General features: G+C 43.4%; 1 protein-coding gene across 2 annotated transcripts in view; it reads left to right on the forward strand.

Moving 5' to 3' along the window:
• Positions 1–6432: 6432 nt before the first annotated feature.
• The window catches only part of STAB1 (stabilin 1), a 53663-nt gene continuing 35537 nt past the window's right edge, over positions 6433–24558 (forward strand). The window contains exons 1-14 of one of the 2 annotated variants that reach the window (XM_069865808.1): positions 6433–6553; positions 7725–7860; positions 13406–13542; positions 15041–15156; positions 16332–16417; positions 17435–17504; positions 18338–18433; positions 18875–18991; positions 19459–19655; positions 19868–20001; positions 21541–21668; positions 22241–22332; positions 22700–22822; positions 24318–24464. In XM_069865808.1, coding sequence (XP_069721909.1) covers positions 7780–7860; positions 13406–13542; positions 15041–15156; positions 16332–16417; positions 17435–17504; positions 18338–18433; positions 18875–18991; positions 19459–19655; positions 19868–20001; positions 21541–21668; positions 22241–22332; positions 22700–22822; positions 24318–24464 — 1524 coding nt within the window. In that variant the 5' untranslated portion in view covers positions 6433–6553; positions 7725–7779. Of the gene's footprint in view, positions 6554–7508; positions 7861–13405; positions 13543–15040; positions 15157–16331; positions 16418–17434; positions 17505–18337; positions 18434–18874; positions 18992–19458; positions 19656–19867; positions 20002–21540; positions 21669–22240; positions 22333–22699; positions 22823–24317; positions 24465–24558 lie in introns of those variants that run through there. The other variant, XM_069865807.1, reaches the window with a different exon arrangement.

Genomic DNA, 24558 nt, shown 5'->3' on the forward strand with positions numbered 1-24558 from the left:
AGACTTCAGAAAGTCAGTCATTTTGATATGTATGTGCCAGCTGATGTTGCTTAACACTGATGCTCCTTAAAAAACACACACTAAACTGTAGGTTGCAAGAGATCTCTGGAGGGAGGTCATGATCAAGTTCGAAACAGGACAAGCTGAACAGATTGCTCAGAGTCTGTTCCAAACAGATTGAGTTTTCTCCGAAAGTGGCAAGTCTGCAGTGGCACTGCGAGTTTGGTGATTCCATGGTGTATTTTTCCATGCTGGATGGGGAGCTTGGCTGTGCTTTTTGGGCTCCAGAGTCTAGGAGTGTTGCAATTGGTACAAGGATGACAAAGAAGCAGCCAGAGAGGAGGTGAGGAGCATTGCTCGAGTGCTGCTGTTTGCAGTTTAGCAGAGGAAGCCTGGCCTCTCGGGCTTACACCAAACTGAACAATTAAGGTAGGTACTGTGGACTGCTGGGGGAAATGAAATTTTCCTGCACTTTAGAGGTCCTCTACTGCTTGAAATCCCAAGAATACTTATCTTCATTTAATCTTAATTGTCATTAGGTAGAAAAAAGTTCTAGAATAGGAATCCTATGGATCAAATATTTAAAAGCTTCAGTTTTCCTTAGTTCGTTCTGAAGTAACTAATCACTGATGTGTAATTCTCATAGGTAATGCTGCCTTTCACAATTCGAAAAGTTCTCAAATGCCTGCAGATCAGACTAATCAGATGAACAGATTGTTTGCTGTATACAGTTTATGGTTTTAGTGAATGCAAAGGGAGTCAGAGTCATTTGGAACTGTCTAGGGTTTGAGCCAAAGTGAATTAGATATCTTTGCCTGTCATACTAGAGGTTGTACTTGTCATTGTTTGTATACTCTGCTTCCATCGTATTTGTAAGGCTTGTCCTGGGGGAGCTTTGTGCTTGAGATAGACCTGTTTTCTGTGTTTAAGCATCCTTCGTAAAGCCCAACTGTTTGAATGTATTTTAATGCACTAGTGTGTATTAAAGAATCCTGTGTTAGAATAAGCAAGGATAATCCCCTGCTTGTTACATAGTTTGAGCAGTCAAGGTGTCTTTTCAGATTTTGTTGCAGCATGAAAACAACTGGGATTAAACTTGAAATTGTGTTAAGTCCACAGCTGTTTAAAGTATTAAATCTGTCCCTTTGGATGAGATTATTAATTCAGGAAACAGTTACAGTTCCTCCTTGAGACCTTGGTAAACACTGATCACATTATAGGATGAACAAAATGTTCAATAATTTGTTACATACTTAATAGAAGAATCAAGAAATACTGCAGTGCGTATCTCATCGATGGTGCTATTGGAATTGTTTATTTTTCAGGGCATTAATTTTGAATAAATCTTTTACTCTGTACCAGGTAAAACGTGGGCTATGGAAAATGAAATTTCTCTACTGACAGTAGCTCTTGTTCATTTTTACCTGGAGGAGAAAAACGAACCCAACCAAGCCCAAAACAAGAAATCCCTCTTTCTACTGCTACCATGTATCTCATCCCCAGCTCTTCTGCCAGTGTGAAAACCTGCTGAGTTTAGTGCTTTGTGGGTACAAATTCCTGTTCAACCAATTTCTGTTCTTTTAAGTGCAACGTTAAGCTGAAAAATTGTATTCACTGTCATTCCTCAGCACCGCCCTGTTGTCTAATTCTAAAGTAATCTGTCTATATATAGGAATTTATTTGAATGGGTTTTCCTTGTAAGTGCACAATCCTTCATCTTGAACTTCATGAACTGATTGTTTCATCTTGTAAAGATTTCTGAGAGGTTTCTACAATTAGTTTTTACGGAAAGTTCTGCAAAACGAAGTTGCTTTCTAAGCAGTTGTGATGATGTAAAAGTCTTTCTTCCTCTTGTTTTGCAACAGAGCTACAAAGTCCTGCAAATGTATTTCTTTAGTAATCATTGAATTGCTTGGTGTAAAAAAACCTTTGAGATTATACAGTCCAACTGTACCTGCCTGCTACTTAAACCATATACCTGAGCACCTCATCTACCCATCTTCACCATCCCTGGAGGGATTAAAATCCTTTATATTTAAATCTTTTACAGCTTTTCAGCATTAAGACAATATCTAAGTAGCTGAAGTTATGACCAGATGAATGCGTAGACAGGTGGGGAGTTTGTTTGTTTTTCAGGAAAGTATCTCCTAAACTGTTTTAGACCTGCCCAGTCTGGCTTTGCAGCTGGTGTAGATGTGTGCCACCAGAGGAAGACCTGTGTAATTATGTTTAGTGTCGTCTACTGAGGATCTGGCCAAAGGTTTTAAAACTTCCCTTGTATTGCAATTGAAAAATTGTAACTGAATCGCATTAGGAAGGAAAATAAATGAGGTGCTGACCTGAGCTAAACTCTTTTCTTTGCAAGAAGGGGTGACAGCGTGACCTGCATCCTAACAGTCCTGTGTCCATTCCCGTGCTGCTCTTGGACCTGTCTGGCTGTAGATTTCCTGAACAGCGATGTATTTACATCAGTCCCTTTGACTTGGCTTCCTGGTCTTGTCAGCTTTGATAAGGAATTTCTTGGGTTTTTTATGGAAACTTGATGTAACACAAAATGCCACTGCTTCTTGTTGAATGGATCTGATGAAAAAGTTTACTTCTGCAGTATTAATTACTTCCACCATAACAAGTATTAAGTGGAGAAGGAGCAACATAAGGAAAGCATGAAGTTGTGGTTCAGAGTAGACGGACTACAAACTTGTTTCCTGCTCTCTACCAGATAATGAAGGACGCTTAGTAACTCAGAGAGCTAAAAATTACTGTGGAAGAAAGGGGAATGTGAGTCTCTTTAGACCAAGAAGGTGCTAAAGAAAGCCTGTGGCCAACACTGGAAAAACCCTGTGTGAAGCTGAGATAGTGGGATCCCAAATCTTCTCTCTGGTGTTGCTGTTCTCAGGCAGGTGCGTCAGTGCAATCCTTGGCAGACTTTGTCCTACAGCTTCAGTCAAGCGCATTACAGCCCTTTCTGTTCTTTAATGGATAACAGTACTAAAGGATCAGCAGCAGCACCACCACAGGAAAACACACTGCTGCTTTGCTCATGCTGATGTGAGCAGGTGCTGAGTTTTGGCTGCTCAGCCTGTTTGGTTTTACACTGATATCTAGTTCTGTGAGGGGGATTTAGTCTCTGACTCTCCCAGTACAATCTCAGGGTATTGCTTAGTAGACAGGAAAGGTACAAAAAAAGCCCCCTAGAGACTGGAATATGTAACTGGCTTTCACTGCAGGAGCACGTTTAAAGGAATTGGGAGTCGACAACAATAAATAGGCTGGGACTTATAGAGTTTATATACTGACATTTGTGGTGGTGCTCTTCGAGGTTTCAAACTAACAGGAAGTGAGGAGCTGTGATAATTTCTTCCTGCATTGTGTGACAACATTGTGTTTAGACTGTTTTACCTGGCTGCTTGGAATTGGACCATTGCATGAGTGAGAGAGAGAGGTAAACAGTCTCCTACTTGCTGGATGACCTTTCCATTTTTTGCTTTTATCAGCAAACTTTAAAACTCCTGTTCCTTCCACCTTGCCAAGAAAAAGAAAACAAAAAAAGTAGGATTCTGTCCTAGCCTGTGAAGCCATCGCTTCAGGGGTTCAGTGTGGTACAACTGGCCCTCTTCCTACACACAACCACTCCTGGCTTGGTCTGTTGAGTCACAGAATGGTTTGGATTGGAAGGGACCTTAAAGCCCATCCAGTTCCAACCTCTGTGCCATGGGCAGGAACACCTACTCAAAGCCTCATCCATCCTGGTCTTGAACACCTCCAGGGATGGGACAGCCACTAGCAATCCTTTACCTCTTACAATTCAGAACAAAGACCTTATGTTCTTTCCCAGTTTGAGTGGAACAAGAGTCTGTTTCTCACTGGGGATGTAATTGAATGGTCAGCTCCCATGGAAGCTGTGTGGCATGGTGAGCTGGATGGCAAATCATTTCTCTTGGCTCTGTGATTTCTGTAAAGATTGCTTAAACAAAAGATTTCAATAGCAGGAAATTGCCCAAGCAGGCTTGGGCTGCATGCGCTTCACAGAGGGAGGCTGGTGACCCAGCGTTTTAAAATGCAGCGTGTGACACAGGCAGGGTGGTTGGATGAGTTTGTAGCTGTATCCTTGCCTTTACCCAGGCAAAGTTTCCCCCACATGAAACAGATGTTATTGTGCTCACAGAAAAAAATGCCAGGTCTGAGATTGTATTTGAGCACTCAAACTTTCATCAATGTATAAAGCAAAAAGACTGAGTGAGGAAAAAATCCTGAGCGCTGTTCCTTGCCAAAAATCTGCTGATGGTTTGGGAGGCTCAGACCACAAGGTAGATTATTAATGTTTTGTAGGAGTTGTCTGTATCAAGGCCAGAATTTGGAGATGATGCTTCTGAGACCCACGTCTGTCACTTCAGCTAAACCAGCCACCTTCTGCCATGTAGGCAGGAGACACTTGACTGATAAGTCAGCCTCCGTGAGTTCCAAAACAAACAGAAGTCCACATGCTGAACCTCGCAGATAAACACTCTGGCAGCTGACAAGTCTTACTGTATGTTTAAAATTGGATTTGCACGATCCTGTTTCAATCAAACATTGGCTAGGACATGAATGAAACTACTACCCTGCCTGCGCAGAGCCATTTCCATGCTCTGTCACCAGATCCTGACAAGTCTTGCTTATAAATTTTCAGGAAGGTGGTTTTTTTCCAGTTTCCCTGTCTCACATATTCCTTTATTGCTAGTGACATAGCAAGTCCCATGGCCTCATTTGTTAACCACTCCTGTGTATTTCCACTGTGAATTCTGGACAGCTTAGAAGCAGTCAGAAGTTGAGAGCTCTGACAAATCTCAGGATCTCGTTTTGTGGGACCTATATAAATCAGTTAGTCTCAAATAGAAGTGTATCAGGCAGCTGGGTTTTGTTTTGTTTTTAAATTTATGGACAATTGTGAAGTGTGTGGACAAAACTGGAATCAAAACATTGATCCAGTGCATTTTGCTTCTAAGGTGTAAGCTTCTTATTGGTATTATCTGTAAGAAAATCCATCTCTGTGTCTTAGAGGGATCAATCTCTTAGATGAGAGCAGGAACAGTGTGAATGGAGCAGTAATTTGTGTTTATTTCACACGGTTTTGCTCCCTGTCCTGTTTCCATGCTGGTGTTGCCATCTTTGGCGATGCTGCCTACTGGACTGCTGCTGTAAGCACACTGATGTCTTTCCATTATGCACCAAGTGTTATTAATTGCTCTCAGCCACCCGTTAATTTGGAGGTGGTTGGTGCTTCATCTCCTTATTAATTCCCAGAACGAGACAGAACCAAAGTTGATGGGGGTTTTGGTGTTCCAGGTCCAGCAGCAGTGATCAGCCAAGTAACTTTCCATTCCCTTTGTGCGTAGTGGATGAAACATTCTGCCTGTGTTGCTTGATTAGGAAAGCAGCATCTGATAGTACATGGCCTTTCGATTTTTCAGTTTATGCTGTGCTACTGGACAATGGCACTATATAAGGAAGGTGGATGTGAACCTTCTTAGGTTACTGTGAATCTGATTTATTTAATTCAGACAGGAATTTCACCAACCCATTCTCTCCCTTCCTTTCCTAGTTTCCTTGCAGTAGGTCAGAAACAGTGATGCTAAGCAGCAGTGGAAAGCTCTGAAGTAAGTGTTTGCGTGTTCTTTTTCTCCTCTACCATTCTCAATGTTGAGCCATTTAGAAAACAGTCTGAAGATTCATTAAAACATGACTGTGCTTAAAAGCTTATCAGTGGATGCTCAATACTGGCAACTTTATCCCTGTGTTGTATGGCCAGCTCTTGGAAGATCATCAACAAGCACTCATCATGATCCTAGAACTGGAGCACCTCTCATTCGATGACAGGCTGAGAGAGTTGGGGTTGTTCAGCCTGGAGAAGAAAAGGCTCAGAGGTGATCTGAGAGCAGCTTCCAGTACAGAAAGGGGCTCCAGGAAGGCTGGGGAGGGGCTCTTTATCAAGGAGTGCAGGAATAGGATAAGGGGGAACGATTTTAAGCTGAAAAGGGGGAGATTTAGATGAGATATTAGGGAGGAATTTTTTACTGTTTCTATGATCATTCTAGGATGCCTGGTTGTGACTAACAGGTAGCACGGAGCAGAGGCACAGACTCATCCTTCTGTTTACTTGGCCAGTCAGTACCACAGTTGTAGGTAAATAAAGCATTGTATAGCTTCCATACTAATGTCTTCCTCTACAAGAACGTCTATTTGTGACTGCTATCCCACCAGAACCGCTCTGAGCTGTGTCACAGATCTGCAAGGTACCGAACGGTTCCCAAAGCTGTGCAAACCCTCTGACCTTGACGGGGTGGCCGTCTGTTGGGTAGCGATGGTCCCAGGGCTGCAGTTGTCCTGTAACGGGACAAGCGGGCTGAGTCGTCAGATTGAGTTGTGGGCTGGTTCTTCTGACACGGGTAGCAGTGGATGGTCGTGTGCCTTATCTGCTTCCTGTTAGCGCAGGATATATAATAGTGCTGGCTCTTTGTCATGCTGGCTGCCTCTATAGGATGGAAGAAGAGGTAAAGCACAATTAACAGCACTAGTAAGTACAGCAGTTCTTAAATACTTTATGTGTTAGCATGGGTGTCTTGTGTGTACGCTGGGGGCAAAAATTATTAATGCTCTCAGTTATTTACGTAAACACAAGAGTAGCTCTCTATCCTGGCTTCATTTAAGCATCTTCATGTGCCATTAATGGCTCCAAAATTAAAAGAGCCCTTGTTGCTCGGTAGGGTTTGTTTACTGACAAAAACAGTCCTTACGCTGCTCAGTACCGTGGATGCTCTTGGCAGTGTAGGGAATCATAGAATCATGGAATGATTTGGGTTGGAAGGGACCTTAATGATCATCCACTTCCAACCCTCAAAGTTGGAGACAAAGGGAAACAAAGTCCATGTAAAATCTGCATTTATAGCAGTCCATATATAATCAATTCGTGGTTGTTTGTAATGTTCAAAAGAAGAAAATCAATTGCAGACCGTACCTCAGGCTAGCATGTATTTTTTTTAATCCTGTTTTGGGACGTTCTTATTCTGAGTGCTATGGAATTGCTCCTTGGCTTCATCAAGCTGTCAGCAGAGTGTTTGCAAAATGATGTATTTTGCCATTGCACCTGCAAAATGGGATGCTTTGCTTGCCGAGAAACTCAAATATTTTAAATAAATGTCAAAACCTACTCAAAGTGCTTGCTTGCTTGATACGATGTGCTTACATTATTGCTCTGAAATGCAGCATATCTCTTGCATTGCTTTGTTCATGCATCGTTTGGTCAAGTCCACCTCCTGTTTGAGGAGGTGTGGACATAGTAACATCAGTGTTGAAATTAAATTACCTTACCCTTCTTGAATTCATGGTATTTAAGTTTGCCCATTGGATTTGCCTTCAGTTCAGCATACAGTTAACCTCTTTTCATTCCAATTAGTTGAAACCTAAGGATTTCCTTCCTTCTGTTTTGAACTGATATGTAAGAGGAAATCCGTAGATGTTCCTGTTTTGAGTAAACCTTTTTCTAAGGAGTTCTGCTTGTGCATTTTAAAAAAGAATAGAAAGAAAGAAAAAGGTGATATTGATTCAGACGTAATGCTGGAAGTAGCAGATCCACTTCTGAAGGCTTTGCAGCCAAAGAGCACAGTGCAAAAATGCTCTCTCCCTGTTTACTTTTAACCTCTGGTTTGTCTTGGATCTGATTCTTAGTAGGCGGTCTTATCTTACAGAAATTGTAGCCTCTATCACCACCCCTTTTGTGGAAAGGGTCCTGTCTGTAAAAGCATGAAAATGCATCCTCCTGGGTTGCTGTTTTTCTTCTTAGCAGCATGCTTCACTCCCACAGCTGACTGCCAGAGTCAGAAGGTAAGTCTGTGAGTCTTTGTTTTAACGTTTGTCGAATGGTTCTTCCTATTTGGATGATTGCATGTTAAGAAATAGTCCTCCTCAAAACTCCTTTTTTTCATGTGCCTTTATTTAGTTGCAGAATAACATCCATTATTGAACTTTAGGACTCTACGTACCTTCTCTGCTTATGTGGCGGGGGGGGGGTGTAGTCTAAACCAAGGAACAAAAAGTAAGGTTGAAAGGAGCTGCTTGAATTTTAGATCAGATTAAATGTGTATTTATGTTCAGCACCGAATATGAAAGTAGTGATATGGAAGGAATACACTCAGCATCTTTTGTCTTCCACTGTTCTCAGTACGTGTGATGGGAGCTGAGCATCTGGCAGGACAGGTCTGTAAGTTTCCCAGGAGAATTGTATAAAGAAAGAAATTTAAATCACATCAAATTGTTGTTTTGTAGCGGTGTAGATACCTTTCTTTCAAGGACATTTCCTAGTGAGGAATGTGGAATTCTATCCATTTTGTTTCAATTTTGTTAATTTTCTTTTGTTTCCTTTATCTCTGTTCTTGTGTTTAGCAGCAGCATGTAGGAGAACATCTGATGCCTTTGTAGATCTGTTCTCTAGGCTCCATGGTGGGGCATCCCAATTTCTGTAGGATAGAATTCACACTAATTCATGCTATATTGTCTTCTGCCATTGCCCTTCTTGTGCCCTGATGTTAGAGGAATGAAGTGGCCTACAAAGTCAGAAGATATGTAGGGCATTTGGGGCATTATTCCCTGGAGATCCGAGCTGTGGAAGGGTTGTCTTGTCTTGAATGACAAAGAGGGGCCTTGTGGGGATGGACTGACTTGTGCTAAGGGAGGTGTGCGTGAGTCTGAAAGACTTAATTTAGAAAAAGCCAGAGTGCTGAGAAGATGTGTCAGTGCCAGAGGTTTGGGTGGAAGCCTTTGTGTAGAACCTTTTATAAAAGGGCTATAAATGACAAACAAGATGCAAATAAGGTAAGAACCTCATGAACCTTTAGGCTTGTAGGATCATTAAGGTGTCTTCAGCACAAAGAAGTGTCTCTACTTGTGATTTTCACTTGTCTGGAGACATGGGTTCCAGTGTAGTAGTGCATTCAGGGGCATGGACTCACATCTTCAAGTGCTCTAAGTGGAAATTTAGGTCTTCACTTTGAGACACGGCATTGATTTCTGTAGTCACTGAGGTGTCTGCCTCGGTGTGCAACAGTTAAAATATCAGGTAATGAGGACCCACTCACAGAGAAGTGAAATGTTTTGAGTCACCGCTGGAGCAGTTTGTTTAATCCAGGAAAAATAACTTCCTTTTACAGCTTTTTCCCCAAAAGATTCCCTCTTTTTGGGGAAAGAGAAGAAACATTTGAAAGGTTATAATGGGAGGTAAGGAAAAATAAGGGTCTAATGAAGTCTTCTCTGATAGTTTAGGGTGACCATTGGATCTGATCACAAGAGAAGTGCGGTGATTCCACAAGAGGCCTCCATACACTTGCAGGAGCCTTGCAGGGACCACCAGGAGAGAAAAGGGAGGGTTTGACCTAGCTGGTTTTGAGGCGAACATGACAGCAAATCTCTTAGCCTGCTTAGGGTTTTGTATACCTTTCCGTATGGGCTGGGGAAGACGTGGCAGATGTAAGTGAAAGTGTTTCTGCTGGGAGGAGGCGTGGAGGCAGGTGGGAAGCGTGGGGAGTGCTGCCTGCATCCCTGTGCCTCCGGTACTCTGCGGCAGAGATGGTGGGGAAACACCCGGGGCAACAGTAAATATCGTGTTACGTGACTTCTGAGCTTGATTGTTCATCTGTGTGCTGAAAAGTGTCTTCCTTGGACAATTTTGTGTGTCCGGGAGCCGAGCTTCTTGGGGAGGTACATGACTCTAATGACCCAAGCATGTGTCTGCAGCTCTGTTCTGTAAAGGGCAAATGCACTGGAAACTTGGTGATTCATTAGATAATGACCGTTTCCAGAACTGGCTCCCAGTATTGTTGGAGCCAAACGCTGACGTCCAAATATGTTTTTCTTTCTTCCTTCAGATTTTGCCGTGCAGTAGGATTCATGTTACGCTTTGGGAGAAAAAGATAAAGAGTGAAAATGAGGAGAATGAAACTAGCCCTTAAAAAAGCCTCCTCGGCTTATTCTCTTGAGATGGAATAAGAGAAACACGAGTACTTGAGCAGTAAGGGCCATTTGTGTTGGAGGGAGAGGAGGGAGGGAAACACTGCAGCCTCCAGAAGCTCCACTGTCCCAGCTGAGCACAGAGGGCAGTGGCTGCTCATGCACACACGTGTTTGAGTGCAGAGAGAGAGCATAGTCCAGCCTTGGTGAGACTCAGCTCAGTGTGGGCAAAGGCACCCTGGCTCTTAACTTCTTTCAGCTGCAGCTAAATGTCTTCTGCTTTAAAAGCCTTGAATTTCTGAGCTGTTTGAGAGCACCAGTCTTTCTATTCTATTGCTGCGTACTCAAAGTGGGATACAGTCCAGGCTCGCAACATCACCTACTCAGGAATGGTGACTGTTTTCACCCCGCCGCTGACTCTCAACCCACCAGGCAGCATTGCTGCATCCCAGGGGCAGACATTCCCTCTCGCTGCTTCCTCTCCAGCATCTTCAAACTTAGAAACAGCGGTCACAGATGAGCCCAAGGGAGCAGTGCCTCATGTTTTCCATGAGGCCGTGCCCCAGGAACCCCCTCAGGCTCCAACCTTTGTCCATCTTTCATCCTTCTGAAAATTCAAGGATCCAAACTGTTACATTTCATAGAATCTTATGGGACATTTACATCCCTTGATTCCCTCTTCTGCTTTTCTAAGAAGCAAAACACTCCAGAAAAATGACTGCTTCATCAATTCTGTCACTCAAATAAGAAAGGAAATATTTTATTATTTTCCACACAGCTGTTTTCTTCCTCTTTCCTCAAGTCTGTTGCTGCTGACACAAGCGTATTTCCTTATAAAAAGGGGAAGATCTTACTGGAAAGCTGCCTCAAGCTCACAAAGTGTCCTAGGAAGTTAGGGTAGGGGAGATTCTGTCTTGTAACTCTCTTGTCTTGAAGTCCTGTAAGTAGTTAAAGATGCCAACAGGGAGGAGTGACAGCTCTTCTCTCCCAGTGTCCTTCTCCATTTAGAAATGGAGTCACGTTGATGAAGGAAAGAGAAGGAGAATGGCGTAAGGTGTGAATAATCACGTCTTCCTCCACTAATGTGACAAAGAACACATTTAATGGCCCAGCTGTATCTGACAACCAACTCCTGGGGCCTGGAAGTAAAGATGAAATAGCAGACTGGAGAGTTTTAATTTAGTGGGTTTTGCTCTATTGTTTCTGTGGTGGTTTTCAAACTGATAGGGCAGCTTAGACACCTGATAAAGGTTTCTGCTGTAGTTCTGACAAAGTTAACATCCTAACTCATGGGAAGATGTCCATTTCTCTGTTTCTTCCTTGGGCATCTTCTCATTCTTTCTGAGGCTTTGTCTCAGTGAAGTTTAAAGCTGGCATTTGATGAGACTAGAAGGGCAGAAGGATGTCCCATTCTGTCAGAACCATGTGCCTGACTTCACCTGGCTCCTTTCAAAAGCCTGGCTTTAATCTGGAGTCCTAGTTTGTACTTGAAACAGCTGGTTGGAGGGGCTTCTTCCTACTCCATCAACAGCACTGCTGATCTCTTGATATCAGGGGTGCTCTGGAGGTAGCACCTCATTTGTCCGTATTGACTGTCTTCTCTATTTTGCTCCATGAAAAAGGAGAAATCTCCTTTGGTCGCACTGTGTACCAGTGGGGTGGAAACCTGAGGAACAGCAAAGCTCATCTCTGTCCTGCTGGGTAAAGTTAGAAGAACTGGAGCTCACAGGAGATGGATAGGTGGATTTGATGGGTCTCAGATTGGCTTTGAGCTGTTTATAATGCAAGGGGGTCCTTGGCATAACAGGTTCGCTGAGGATTCTGCCACCAAAGGAGGTGGAGGTTACTGTACAGTAAGGAAAGCCCCAGCTGCACAACTAGGAGTTAATATCCATGTGAAAGGCAACCATAGGTACAGAAATCATTTCTTCATCAAAGATGCCTAAACTCAGCAAATCCAAGCAGAGGGAACTGGATGTGAGTCAGGAAACTGTTCCAGGGAGATGTCCCTGTCGACCTGGGACTTGAGGGTTATCTCCCAAGAGGTTTTCCTGACAGGGTCTGCTGGCTATCATCTGGGAGGGCCTTCCTGAGCTGTTGATAACCGATGGGAAGCCATGGGCTTCCTCTCTTGCCTCGAGGCAAATTTGGGCTTAAGTTCAGAGGAAGCAAAGCTGACATTGCTGATGGGAATCCAAGGAGTTCTGGGCACGGGAGAGCTGCTGCGTAACAGCATTGCTCAGGTTTAGCTTAAAAAATCGCAGATCCAAGGCCTCCTCCCCCAATTTGATCTAATATTTTTATTTTTAGAAAATACAAGGCCTGTAGAGGCGCAGCTGAGGTGAGCTGCAGGGGGAGTTTCCAGCCACTGACCTTTTGGAGCAAACACAGCTCAAGCCTCCCAGCTTTTCTCTGCCATCATCAGTGGCAAACAGTGTCTTTTTTTAAAGTAAGCAAGGAGGGGTTTGTGCTGTTTCTTCACTCCAGTAGTTTAGAAATTCAAGGAAACGCTTTTTGAGGTAAAATTGTGAGCTTTAATGACAGCTTGGCATATGATGATGAAGCTGTATTTTTTTTCAACTGTTCTGACTGTGTTTCCTTTGGAGGAGCAGGGTTGGTGGGTACAGGGGTACAGAAAAAGCCCTATGAGGACACCTGAACCTCTCAAGTTATTGTGGTTGGGTAGAAGGACTCGTGCTGAATTTATCAGCAGCTGTGTGAATTATCCAGGTCTCCTACCTGATCTTCCTGCCAATGTTTATGGAGCCTCCTCACCTTGGATCAAAGCATTATGAACCATCCAGGTAGCAAGAGAGCTGCAGAGCACCTTTCCTTTTATTCCCACCCCACACACCTTCTTGAAGACAAATGCTGTGAGAAATATTTCTGTCAGCAGCTTCTGGGTTCTGGAAAACAAACTGAACTAACACATTCATTTTTTCAGTCCCATGGAACAGCAATAAAACCACCAGGGAATGGGATCACATCAATGGCATGGAAAAGAGAAACGTAAAAAGAGAAATGTGTTGCATTTTAATGCAGTGTCCTCTGGCAAGAGTTATTAATGTAGGGCTTGTCCTCACATGTCACTACCACATGTTTGTAAAAGGTCGGCTTAAATTAACAGTGCAGTTATGATTATTTTAGGGATGGTTAGAATTTTTGCTGGGAGGCGTAGGGGGAGGATAAGATAGCTGTGATCTGCCCTAGTGCCTTCTAGCTGAGATCCAAACGGAGCAGCATCCAGCAGCGTGACACGATGGTTTAGCCCGTGTGTACCTCCCCACAGCTGCACCCGTCTCTGCCCTCCCCAGTGACATCTAAAGAATGGTGCAGAATTGATAATGATATTTAAGGTTGGCAAAATGGGTGGCTTGGGTGGTGATTTAATTTGAGGCTGATTTCTGTTCTGTTTTTTCTTTCTAAGTTAAAATCCATGCGATGCAATGTCAAGACGATGTTTACCATGAATACAGAGTGTACTTCTTGTGCTGCAGCTCCTAAAATGTTGTGTCCAAGAGGCTGGTTAAAGACCACCCAAGGATTAGGAGTGAGAGAGTGCAGGTAAGGTCTGTTTCCTAACCAGGTTAAGGTTTTAGTGCAGCCCTGCTACGCGAGGAGTAGTGTGTATGCCTTCAAGAGAACACTGTTGTTTTAAGCTCTAAAGATCCAAGGAGTTTTGTTTTCAGGCGCATAAAAGTGGATTTATGGCTCGTATTATTGTTGCTTTTGTCTCTTTGCAAATCGCACAGACTTTTTGCTGGATGTAAGATTCTAGATTTAAGATTTTACACATTCTCTGTGTAAGATTCAGAACAGATTACATGGTAATTACTTCTAACTGGCTCTGTGTAACCTGAGTTTGCTGATCCTGCTTTTGCAACTTAATAGAGGTCTGTCTAGCACAGAAACCTGTTTCAGACCCAGAACTCTGTAGTGGATTATTAGGAAAATAATATAATGATAGTTCCCCTTATATATCCTCCCAGCTTCCAGCAATAATCCTCTGAACTTTTTACCTTCCTAGTTCGCTTTATGACAATTGCTTGTTCATGTGGTCCTTGCTCTTACTCTGTTGAGCTTGGCTCTGATAGGAAAAGGGTGAGGGGGAACTGAATTTAGCAGGAAGCTTTTAAGAAATGAAACACTATGGATTATTGTTTGTGTATCTGTTCAGCAGTGAATGTTAACTGTTAATGTAAAGCTCCATTGTGTGCTGTTTTCTGCTATTCACTAGTCTGTCGAAATACTTTAAAAATAGCTGTAGCAGTTTTGCAGTTTATAGCAGTTTTTGCCCCGGCACACACAGGAGTCAGATCGAAGCCAAAGCGGCAGTGCTATTGAGACAGTTTCCAAGTTCCTTTTGGGAAGGATGTTGTGCCAAAAATAAAATGAAGTGTAAGAATAATGTGAGTGTATGCAGCTTTTTGGAGTGTTATCTGCTCTTGTGGTGATTATTGAGCAGACTCAATAGTTCTGTACTGCGTACGTGCAGAACAAAAGGCTCTGCCACCACGGGCTTATGTGTGTGTAGAGGCATTGCATGAAGGATTGAGAAGAAGATACTTCTTTTGGGGATTTAAGAGGTTTGTCCAAGATTGCTTAGAGAATCTGAGAATAGCATAGCTATTAAATCCAAATTTCCAGCATCCCAATCTGGAATCTTTGGTGCAAAACGGAAAGGGAAAAGTCCTGCAAGGAGACTCTGTTCTGTCAAGGTTATTAAAGTTGAAGTCTAATATTGAGTCAGCCCAGAGACCTTAACTTTGTTTCTGTGCTGTCTAACCCTCCAGCATCCATGGTTTCTTCCCTGATGCCCTCAGACTGCCCAGGCTCCTGTCTCATATCCAGATTTCTTGTAACCGATCTTTGGGGCTCAAATCAATGGGCACCCTGAGCAAAGATATAACCTGAGTCCCAAACCCTTGCATGCATGTAGGAAACAGGTGCCCTTCTTCCCATTCAGAGCTCTATGCACTGCAGTGTGATTGCTTAGAAACCTTCCAACAAGCACATGCTATGTTTTTGTTGTAATCGTGGATCTTGGATTGTTCTTTTTAAGATACACTGTCAAGTTAGGAGAAAATACGCTTTCCCAGCCAGGGTGCCATCACATATGTAAGAAGGAAATTGAGGAGAAAAAGTGCTGCCCAGGATTCTGGGGTACGGAGTGCTATGGTAAGTTTTTCATCTTTTTATGACACACTTTTGCTGTTGAATAAGTCAAAACAGTTTTAATGGGAGGCATTAAATACTCATTAAGGTGATTAATTTTGTTATTCCTCGAACACTCACGAGGTCTCTGTTATCCATCTGGGAGATTCAGACTCTAAAGGGGAAGGAATCTCTTCTTCAGAAGAGTTGAATCCTCTTACATTCGACACATAACGTAACGTCCTTTGGTGGAACTTCCTTTTGTCTCCTCTTTTAAAATTGGCTTTTGGAAAGGGATGTTTTGGTTCCTCTTTAAGTTTCCAAAGGAAGAGGAAGATGTCCCCGTAGTCTGCAATGCATGTGCCACATGTGCTCCTGTATAGTCTGGAGTTAGTCAGCCGTTCAGCCGCAGAAAATACTTAGCAATTCCAAATCCAAGTGAAAATTACTGAGCTCCCACTCAGGTTTGTGCCAAGCAATGAGAGTTTGTTTTGTCTTGTCTCAAAAATCCAAAAGCAAGGCCTACTAAGATAAACATGTCTCATATGTTTGACTGGTTGCTGGAATACGTAAAGACACGCTCCAGTCCTGCAGAAGATAAGATGTCATTGGAGTTCTTGAGCCTGTTCTCACACAGCCGTGGTTTGAATAAGCAATGGGCTTTGGCAGAGGAATCAACACTTGAAACTTTCAGATCTAGTCCCTAGCGTGTGGAGTTACCCCACTCCAAAGATGTGTGGACCTTGTTTGTCTGAGCACATTCCCAGCTCTTCATGAAGTCAGGGAAAGCTGAAAGTTCCCAGTATCTTTGCAAAGCAGGTTCCCACCTGTCCTGAGTTTCAGAACTGCCCTTAGATATTTGATGCCACCTCTCGCTGACAGCAGTGGCCTAACTTCAAAGCATGTTTCAGTGCCTTTGCTGAAATATAGTTAGTTGTAGCCCATTGGGACTGTCCCTTAGATTTTTAATAAAAGGCTTTTCTTAACTAGCAGACAAATTGCTCTTCGGTGCCTCTCCTGTCCATATTCACCTGCTCTGGGCCAGTGTCGGGTGTATTGGATAAGCAAGTAGGGACTTTGCTGGTGAAGGTGGCGTTGCTTTTGCGCAGCTGGAATGCCTGGGGGAAGAGGAGATGGAAAAGGGAATGCAATGCTGGTTGTTCAATCTAATCTTATCTGACCTGTCTCTTGCCTGCTAGAGTGTCTGGGTGGTTCTCAAAATCCCTGCAATGGCCATGGGACATGCTTGGATGGCATTGAGCAAAATGGGACCTGCATCTGCAAGGTTAGTGCATGATTTATTGTGAGGGTGATGTGCTTTTGTCAGAAGGAGTTGTACAGTGTCTGTGTGGATGCCTTGGATGAAAGCTGACCTTCTAACTTGGAAGGTCAGTTAGTGGTTTCTTTCATCCCAGCATCAGTGTCCGTGTTTTTTCTGGAGTTTCGGTGTCATTGGCAGCAGCACTAAAGTGCTTAGTGAGGATTTGGAGTTGTGAAAGAATGGCATGGATTTAACCCTCTGATCAGTTGAAATAATCTGTGGCTGTGGCTGTAAGAAGCCCTAAAATACTTGATTTTTAATGAGCTGCACCTTTTCCAGACTTGAACAATGCGTTTCCTGAATGAATGAGTTTTACACCTTGGCAGACAGATCCCCTCTCTCTCTCAGGAGAAGCAAGAGAGACCAAAACCAGAGGATTTAGGGCAGATGTTTTTTTTTTTCTTTGCAGCTCTGGACTTAGTTCAGCAAATGCATGAGCAATTCCTGTGCATTTGAATTTTATAGAGCGGTGTTTCTAGATTTTTTAGCTTAATGGAGCAATATCAGACTTGAAACTTTCTCTTGTAAACTGTATATTTTTACAGCCTCCTTAATTAATAGTGTTGTGAGGGGATAAGCTAAAATCCTACCTCTTGGGCCTCTCTTTGAGAAAGTTGCTTTTGGACTTAACTCAAAGAAACCTTATATCAATTGAAATGTGTGTTGAAGGTGTCTTAGCCCTATAAAATCAGTGTCAAAAGGCCCATTGGCACTGGTGAATTCCAAATTCCTTCTTCAAAGAGATAGCAGGAGCCAGCAGTTACATTCCTGACTGTGATCAGGACGTGGTTTCCTTGATGCCCACCTCTGCGTGGGGGCGGTTGCTCCTACTAGAGCACCGAACGGATCAGTTTTTTTCACTGTATTGCTTCAGCTGTCACAGAAAATCAGAAATGGGGAGACACTTTGAACCATAACCATGTTTGGAACCGTGCAATGATATGGAAAAATAACATCTGGGACATTTTGGGGCTCTTCTAGGAACAGTACAGTGGCTTTGCATGCCAGAACTGTCGAGATGAAAATCGTTTTGGCCCAGACTGTCAGTCAGGTAAGAATGAGTAATTGAGACGAAACCTCTACAAAAATACCTGAGAGCAAGGAAAGAGGAGGGGGAGGCTGAGTGGAGTACTGGAAAGGAGGAGGGAATGCCAGCTGGCAACATTTGATAGCAGGTGTCTTGGTATTTTGCCTTTGTCCCATCAGGCAAATGATTCTCAGTCTTTCACTCAAATCAGTCCATCTTTCCTACTGCAAATCTCTCCCCTTACAATGTTTATCCCCATTTCCTCTCTTTTTTTTCAGCCAGGCTGCTACCTACATCCCTGAAGTGACCCACACTCCCTCCCCAACTCTTTTCCAGACTCACGTAATTCCTCTACCTGTCTTCTAGCCTCTTCCTTGTCGCAATCCATACAAAATTAATACACACAGTGTTGTTTCTGAGGTCTGGTTGTTTTTCAGCCTGGCTGTTCAAGGAGCCCTTTTTGTCTGGCTCCTGATTCCCTTGAATCCATGTAGCTGAGATAGGTGGTGGTGATCACACACACTTGTGGTTGGCTCTATAACACTGCCACTTTCTTCCCTGTCTGCAGGAGGCTTAGAGGAGTGGAAAGTTAAAACAGACGCCTGAAGGAGCTAGTCTAGATTTTGCATTCAGGGCTGCTCTTACAGGGCAGCACTTTGTCTTCTTGAGCCCAGGACATGCAGTTTGCCTTCTGTACACTCTGACTGGCATGGCCAATTTTCAGAAGGAGCACATTTGCTGTGGCTTATTGGTGGGAAATCAGGGTGCCAAGTCTCAGAACAGTTGGGCGATGTATACCTGGACCTCATGTGCTGCCTTGTAGCTGAAGGACACGTTTGTTTGGATTTCCCTTGCAGTGTGTGACTGTGTGCACGGGGAATGCAACAGTGGTGTCACCGGCGATGGGAGCTGCACGTGCTATGGAGGCTACACTGGCCCCAGGTGTGACCAAGGTAAATACACCAGGAGCTGCACAGGGGCTCTTAGAGCTAAACTGTGATGTGAGCTTGGATGCAAGTGTCCCAGAGGGAGCTGGAGGCAATGAACAGCTTGGGAATGTAGAAGGAAGATGATTTGAGCACTGGAGAGCTAGAGAGAGGGTCTGCTCCCCTCTCTGTGACAGTGGCCGAGGTGCACCATCAGTTTGTGCCTCTGTTCTTCCTCTGAAAACCGGATAGATCCATTCTTCTCTCTAAGCCTTGTGGGATCTGACTGCCTAGGCTGCCAGTGATTTAGAGCTGCCCACACTGCTTATATCCCTTGCCTTTTGTGCCAGTTTGGGGCCTCTGGAAACCGCATTTGCTTTAGTTTCAAAATATTTTGTAAGGTCAGTTGTGCCATCCAGTAGTGCCCTGTGTGCTCAAAGGGAAACTTTCTTTGCTGTTTGATTCCAGAGCTTCCCCTTTGCAAAGGCGTGACATGCAAGGACAACAGCGAATGTGTGGTGAGGGATGGGACAGCGATGTGTGCCTGCAAGCTGGGCTACAGGAGAAGTGGGAGCACTTGCCAAGGTGAGAAACTTCTCTGTGACCCTAAATGTCCCCTGTTTGGAAAAATCGTACTGTGCTGGTATTTCTGGATGAATTTGATCACTGTGAATACGATACCTACCTCACTGCAGAGGCTGAAGGACCTGTGTTTTAAGAATCCCTTCAAGATTAAGGGCTGAGTTTTTGACTTTCCTCTCACTTGGTCCTGAAAGCAAGAAATGAATTAGATTTACAGGTTCTGTGCAGCACTTGCTGTAAGTACATAATGAATAACCATGACAATGGGATATTGGTGATGCTATGTCACCCAAATTCTTTGGACTAAAAACCCAAACCATCTGTTATCTGAACTATTTTATTTTCCTGGGAAATTTTCAAAGTTTAATAGTATAAATTCCTCATCATTCTTTGCAGGTCTTTTGCATTCTGCTGTGCTGTTCTGAAAGCAGAAATTTGATTACTGTCACCTCTCTTCTTTTCAACTGCAGCTCAGGATCCTTGCGCTTCTTCTCCATGCTCCCCCTTCGCCCTGTGTAAAGTTCTTGGGCCAAGGAACTATGAATGTACCTGCAAAGAAGGATTTCAAGGAGATGGGAAGGTTTGCCAGCCCATAAACCCTTGTGTTGAGAGCAATGGAGGCTGCCCAGAAAACTCGACCATTTGTGTTTACAGACGTCCAGGAGAGGTAAGGGCAGTAACTGCACGTCAGCAACCTGTAAGGGTCTGAAAAATAGACAGGTGAGAAGTTCTTCACATGAGCTCACCTTTGCGATGGGCAAGTCTTCTCTTCTCACCTTAGATTTTGTAAAGGGAAACCAGGCAGCTCTTTTTTAGGGTATCTTATTGGGTAAAAGATGATGAATGCAGCTTTGTAATCACTGTATTGCCTTCCCTTAGGCATCTTGTATTTGCAAGCCTGGGATGAGTAGGAGAACTCCTTTGTCCGAGTGTTCTGCATTTCCCAGCGGTTGCCAGCAGTATTTTTGTGATGTGTCTTCCACGTGTGAAATTAATTCCCAGGGGAATCCTAGGTAAGCCAGTTTAAAAATTGCTGTTAAAGAAGCTTATTCTGCAGCTAGAATGGAAACTGCGTTTGGATGAGCTGAATTGTGAAGAAACTGGGAGCTGACTGGGGAGAACGGGCCAGAATCACCTTTTGGGAAGAGCCAGTTTGTAACGAGCAGTTTGAAAGTAAGGAGTTTTACATCAGTCATTGTAAATTTTGGCATGTGGATTACAAGATGCTTTGCATCTGAAGCAGCAGGATCTTCTGTGATGTGAACTGGATGTGCAGCGCCACAAGTTAGTGGTAGTAGTAAAGTGTTATCAGTTATTAATCAGTCATTAAAAGGGAGCTGTGTGACTCTTGTTTGCTCGCACTTGCCCTTGTTTGATCGTGAGGGCTAAGTCTTTGGCTTTTCTCCCACTCAAGCCTGCAAGCGAGAAATGAATTAGAGTTTCAAATTAACAGGGAAGGGAAAAGTTGAGGGAAGAAACACCAGACCTCCTTTAGTTCTCTGGAGCAAAACAGCTAGAAATTGATAGCCCTTAGATGGGAAGTATTACCAGATCTAGGATCAGTTTTGCATGTTGGCTTCCCAAACGCCAGACAAAGTGTTACCAAAGATTTTGTGTGTTATCAAGAAAAGGTGGAGCTTCTCCAGGAGACTGAAAAGGGAAAGAGTAGTCCCATCCCCTTGACCCTTCCTTCTCCAGTGCTGCTAAAACTGTTAACACCCATCTGCGTGCACCAGGCCAGATCTGAAACCCAGTGGCTTCCCTTTCTGAAGATACGCTAGCAAAGTGCAGGACGCGGTGTTCAGGACGGTCCCTGCCTTAGTACATCTGTTTTCCAGCAGCTGGCACTCGGCCCTGTGAGGCTGGAGTAACGTCACATTCCTCCCGCGTCGCCTCTCTCTGCAACCCTGAACAGAAAGAGCAGAGCCAATACTTGGACAGAACCCAAATGGGAAAAAACATGGTTATCAGCCAGTGATCTTAAGTAGTCTCTGAATAACGACTATAAATCCGTGTGAATCATGACGGAGATTTTCACATGTAGATAAGCTTTTCTGGGAAAGTCATTAGCCTGTCTAGGTCCCTCATTAAGTGTAAGACAAACCATAGCTAAGTGATGTGCTTGAGCTGGCACTTCTGGCTGAAGCTGAGGGGTCACACAGGAGCTGTTCATCAGATTTTCACTTTGCCCGTGTTTTTTATACGTTATCTCAAGTTTTCAGATACTTTAATGACTGATACTTTCTAGTTAGAAAGGTGTCAATGAATATATTGTGGGTATCCGTATCCTGAGTTCTAATGCTGACAATCCTTATGTTGAATCCTTATCTGAGAAAGCATCTTCATTCCCTTGAGGTACATCTAAATTTGCTTGCACTCCAGAAGCATGCATCTTTTTTCCTGTTACTTATTTTAGGCAGAAGTTACTAAGCTGCACCTTAAAGCTGAGATTTCTCTTTCAAGTGCAGATCCTGACGTGTTCTACTCACATTTGATGAATGTGTCGTGAACTGTTTTATAATGGTTTGTTACGTTTTGTTCTTGTCTCTTAGCTGTGTGTGTAAAGAAGGGGAGATTGGAGATGGGAGAAGTTGCTATAAAGATCTCTTGGGTGAGATAAATCAGCATAATTCACGAGGAAGGTTTGCTAGGAAATTAAACGTCGCCAGGAAAATGTTTGGTAAATACCTTTTGAATTTATTTGGGGAATGGGTTCCTCAGTCCTGTGCAGTGGGAATTAATACCTAATGCCCTTTGTTAATGTGGACTTTGTAGATGGGCCATTGATGACTCAGTGGTGACTGACAACTGTGTGTTCATAGCAGCTTCTCAAGAAGTATTTAGTCTTGATAAATCCTGACAACACCCAAAAATTAGTTGTTTCAGTGGGAAGACAGAGGACACTTGGCCCAAGAATGAGATAGTAAGCATGTGGGAACGAAGTTATGAATATTCTGCGAGTTTCAGGAGTGGATTTAACATGGACCAAAGTCACCAGCAAACCTTCAGAAGTCTTCGAGAAAATCTTGTGGGAAATCTTGTGGGCAGGTGCTTAAAACTAGTATCAGCCAAGCTGGGCTGTGATAACAACACCAAGCTGGGCTGTGATAACAACACCAAGCTCCCTCTAATTCCCTGTAAACAAGCACTTGCATCAGACCAAAAATTTGTGGAACTAATTGTGCTGAAAGGAGTAATTGTTACTGGAGTTAAACCGTATGTCAAGTAACCACTTTACCGCTCCTTTTACAGCTTCTGGTTGCTCAATGTTGCTGACTAAATATGGGCCTTTCACAGTCTTCGTACCATCCCTTCTTCCCATTCAGGATACGATGGAATTTAATGTAAGTTTTCTTGATTTTAGCAAATTTTGGCTATGTTAGGATTCTTTCCTGCCTGAGTCCTGCAGTAAAAACAGATTGACATGGGAGAGAGGAACCTTAAAAGGCGGTATTTATAGAAGCAGTCTCTTGGGATGTCTCTTCATTGTCTGGTTAAGTTGCAGTCTCACAGAGGATGTTCCATCCCTCGCATTATTTTTGAAACTTCTGTTTCTTTATTCGATATTGGTAGAGTTCTCAGGTGGCTTTTCAGTACTTGAGGGTGGGGTTTTCAAAAGGGGCTGAGATTTGTAAGGTAATGCTTATATAGCTCTTTCAGTAAATAAGTTTTGTGAAATAACATGCCATTTATTGTCTTCATTCCCTGAAGGACACCACTGCTGAGCAGTTGTGCAGAATGCACATTGTTCCTGGTTTGCATTTGGTAGAAGACATGGTGAAAACCAAGGCTCTGTGGACCTTGTCAGGACATCAGCTAATATTGAATAGCCAGGTAAAGGATCACCTGAACTGAAACTGCTTTCATGTAGGACAGACTGGTGCTTGAGCATAGTTTCTTTTGTGTTCTTTCTTAACCAGAAAACCTTTTTCTCTAATCAAGCCTGCCTCTGATCAGAACAATAACCTCCTTTGTGGAGTCCAAAGCAAGGTGATTTAAGACCACGTGCTCCAGGCAACCACCTTCTGTCTTGCAGACAATCAGTTAGCCAGAGTCTGACTCCTAAGCATGTGAACAGTCTTTCTTCAGTCTGTGTATGTATTCTGGAGAAGAAACCCTTCCCTTGCAGTGTTAGCAGCTACAATATCTATGTGGTTTACAGGGAAGAGGCGTCAGTCTCTTCAGACTGAATGCTGCTTCTTGGAGATGGTGTGCTTGGACGCAGATGATGTTCTCTCTTCCCGTTTCCCTTTTCCCTTCTTTCTATTTTATTTTTCTTAGTCATCTTAGCAAAGTGGTTTTCATCATTATGGTCTTTTTTTCCTTTTTCCCGTTTTCAATTGACTCATATTTTCCAGCATCCACTGTTCTCTCTCCATCCTGAACTTTTCCTGCATGCATGCTCACAGCTGGCCAAGGGAGAGCCGTTCGTTTCCTCCCTGAGGATCCAGCCTTGGCCTTGAGGTCTAGGTCGGAATACATGCACCCTGAGTGCATCAAAAGGACAAAGCACTATTTGGAGCCGGGGAATCCGAACTGAGCTTGTCAATGCTCCTTTTAAATTTCTTTCCTGTTTGTTTACTCAGGAGTCTTTTGATCTGAGAAGTCTGCTCTCCCCTTCCTTTGTTTCAGCCAGAATCCACAGTGATGTGAATTGAAGTTCAGGGCAGGGAGGAGCAGTTTAAGAAACCCACGTGGTGAAATGAAAAGCACAGGGAAGTTGTGCTTGCTTGAACTTTGATTGTGGCTGTAAGCACCAATACCTTGATTTTTAGTTTGTAGTTCACCTGTGGAACAACCTTCATGTGCCCAGCTTTGGTACATGGCTGAATATGCTATGGAAGGACCAGTTGTGCCTTATAATTCAGTGAGTCTGACTGGTCTGGCTTTGTTATGAAGACTCCTTGTTGATGTTACGAGCCAATCAAAGTTGCAATCAAAGCTCTAGTTCCAGGATTACCTCCAAATTCTGTGCCTCTCTCCTTGGACTTGGCAGACTGATGCTACTTGATGATCACTGCACCCTTTTGTGATCCAAAACTGGGATTAAGCATCGATCATAGACAAATTTGATTCTAGAGGTGACTGTCCCAGATTAAATCTTCTTAAAAGTACCCCCAGGGTCAAAAGATTACCCAAACTCAAGTAGAGGTGGGATGTTTGGTTTACACCCAGATCACCTCTTACATTTGCTTTTTCCAGAGTGACTCTGGTTGTGCGTTCGTCTTGCTGACCCGCAGATGGAGGGCACTGTAAGGAGCAATGGTTTAGAGATCTATTATGATACCACAGATATACCACAAGAAAATAACGTTTTGTTATTATCCAGGTGTACATCAAATCATTCCGATACCAAGACCTGCCAGGGAAACAGTACAATGTTTTACAAGCAAACCTACCAGCAGCCAATGGTGTCATGCATATCATTAACAGCCTACGGAAAGAAACCAGCACTGGCAACCTCGGAAACTCACGGGTACACAGACATTCATATTCTATTTTATGAAACAGCAGAATAAACACTTAAAAAAAATCTATTTTTATCATTAAACTTTCCATCAAACTTTTTC

The sequence above is a fragment of the Phaenicophaeus curvirostris genome, chromosome 11 (assembly GCF_032191515.1).
Source record: "Phaenicophaeus curvirostris isolate KB17595 chromosome 11, BPBGC_Pcur_1.0, whole genome shotgun sequence".
Lineage (NCBI taxonomy): Eukaryota > Metazoa > Chordata > Aves > Cuculiformes > Cuculidae > Phaenicophaeus > Phaenicophaeus curvirostris.